This window comes from Serpula lacrymans, assembly GCF_000218685.1.
Source record: "Serpula lacrymans var. lacrymans S7.9 unplaced genomic scaffold SERLAscaffold_1, whole genome shotgun sequence".
Classification (NCBI taxonomy): Eukaryota; Fungi; Basidiomycota; class Agaricomycetes; order Boletales; family Serpulaceae; genus Serpula; species Serpula lacrymans.
The window spans coordinates 4,891,319-4,893,913 of NW_006763290.1; the positions used below are offsets into that span (position 1 = coordinate 4,891,319).

The window sequence follows — 2,595 nt, forward strand, 5'->3', positions numbered from 1 at the left end:
ATCCAATCCAGACTTCTTCTCTAATCTCAAGTTCACTACGCACTACTACTTGTGATCTAGTGTGGTCACAACACTTCCTACTGCTACTACTGTTAACTGTTGTCATTGGTGATCCAGTGTGTTCACAACAATTCGCACTGTTACTACTGTTAACTGCTGTTATTGTTACTTGCCACTACAGAATTCACTGTCATCCCATTTGATTAGAGTCCTTCTGAGCACTACAGTCTGTGTGTCAGGAGCCTGCTATCACTGGGAACCTTGTCATCTTGTCATTCTCAAACCTACCTTGTGCTACAATTAGCAAGGTAGTGCTTGTCCATACTTGTCACAAAAGCCCCTATCTTCTATCTTCTAACTATCTTTCCTCCTCAAAACCCACACCCATACGTATCTGGGTTTTACTTTGAAGGATCATTATATGTACCACCCCACAAACAACCAGACCACCCACTGTTCTAGGAGGCAAAGCCCATACACAAGTTCCGTAGAATCTGGGAGGAGTGTTTGTTAGTTTGTTTTTGTTTGTGGTTTTCTAGAAACAGTTCTCATCATCAACAGCAAGTGGGTACTGGCCAATCCAAAATAGTTTGAACTTTCTCAGGATCCATCCTGATTCCGTTCTGGCTGATTATCATACTGAGGAAGTCTACTTCCTTTACTTTAAAATTACATTTTTTGGGTTTGAAAAATAGGTCCTGTTCCTGTAAGCGTTGAAGGACTTCTTGCATGATCCTGTCATGCTCAGCCTCATCGTCTGACTTTGTGAAGATTAATAAACCATCAATGTAAATGACAACAGAGTTTTCCATACCCCCAAAGACCTCATCCATCATGCTCTGGAAGGTCGCCAGTGAATTGGTCAACCCAAAGAACATGACAAGGGGCTCAAAGGACCCTCGGTGGCACGTGAATGCAGCCTTCCAAGCATCTTCTTCTTTAATGTGTACATTATTATACCCCCATCTATGATCCATCTTTGTTAAGATCTTGACACCAGCCAATTTGTCTAGTAGCTGACTGATTAAAGGCAGCGGATAGGCATTTTTAACCGTGTATTCATTTAGGTAACAATAGTCCATAATCATACATTTCTTACTATCCATTGTAGGGATGAAGAACATAGGGGACATCATAGGTCATAGGGCTCTTAGAAGGTCTGATGTAACCCTTCCTTAGCTGTTCCTCTATAAAACTAGAAACCTCATCTCTTTGTGAAGCAGAGTGGGGAATCATGTGTCCTTTTTTCGGTTTGAAGGTGTCCTTCAAGTCTGTAGCCTCTGGGAAGTGCTCTGATTGATGTTTAAAAAAGACTTTCCAGAAGTCATGGTACTCTGGAGGTACCAGCCTCTAAATCTCTTCCACAGGTTTCACTTCATCATTGTCATCATCAATCTTATCCAAAGACCTAAGCTTGGCATAAACGTGACCAGCGTTTATCCTTTTGTCAAGCTCAGTTTGACAGACATGACTTGGCTTACCCAAGTCATCACACTCCTGAGGGCAATATGACAATGTGACAACCCCTGTCTGCCAGTCAATCTCAGGATTGTGTTTGAATAGCCAGGTCCAGCCCAAAATTAAGTTAATTTTCCCTAGTTGGGTAGCCTTGGCGGTGACTCATTGCCTGTGTCCTTGGTGTTTGACCACAAAGGAACATTTGTGCGTAATGCAGCCACCCACATTTAGTGTACCATCAACATTATAGACAGGAATAGATATATTAAATTTTACAAGGGGGGGTCCAACTTGCTCTGCCCAGACCTAATCTATGAAGATACCATTAGCGCCTGAATCAAGCAGTGCACTGGTTGGGTGTACTATGCCCCAGGCAAGGTCTTCCACACCAACATCTAAATGAATCTTTTTTTGGAATAAATATGTGCACATCAACACACACCTTGGGATTTTGTTGGAATGTGGCTCCAGGGAAGAAGAAGTATCAAAAGAAACATGTTTTTCTACTTTAAGATTTTCTATATTTTTATTTTTATTTTTACCAGAATCAAGCACCCTAGTATTTGTCTCACTGGGGCCACACTCCTGGGGAGACACTGGTGCAGCAGTAGTATCATAAATATTACAATCACATTTTTGAATACAAGTACATACTCCGGATAACAAATTTAGAAATTTATTTACAAATTGGGGAGCCACCCCCTTTGTTTTATTGCTTGTGCAACACCCCAGAGCAGGGGCCACCTTGTTGTGGTTTACTTCATTGTTAATAGGAGCAAATGACCTAAGCTCCAAAGTCTTCTCCCTGAGCCTTCATCTCAGCGACCTGCTGGTCATAAAAGAAGGCCCAGATTTTGTTGTACAAATAACTGGCCAGAGTTTTGAGCTGATTGTCCAGCTTTTCTGTTCCTAATTGGTGTGCCTGGCACCCTTGGTTATTTTCTTGTTGGGCGGCCTGCACCCTGTTTCTACATTCTCAGGACATGTGTTCCTCTTAGCCGCAATTGTAGCAGTTGCCCTTGAATCTGTGCATTTGTCTGCCTTGGACCACTCAGAGGTTCAAAAAATTGGTAGGGCTATAGAGTTTTACACCATGCAACTTGGTGGTGGGTCCACCATAAAAAACAACTATCCCAG

The 2,595-nt window shown here is 42.2% G+C and overlaps 1 protein-coding gene across 1 annotated transcript; it reads right to left on the reverse strand.

Annotated features, from left to right (window-relative positions):
* Positions 1-1,509: 1,509 nt before the first annotated feature.
* SERLADRAFT_340663 (uncharacterized protein) lies at positions 1,510-1,716 on the reverse strand (the record flags this gene model as incomplete). The annotated part of the gene is made up of 2 exons (XM_007312803.1): positions 1,510-1,608; positions 1,648-1,716. Coding segments are annotated over 2 exons (168 nt in total), but the record flags the coding sequence as incomplete, so codon positions are not given.
* Positions 1,717-2,595: the final 879 nt, after the last annotated feature.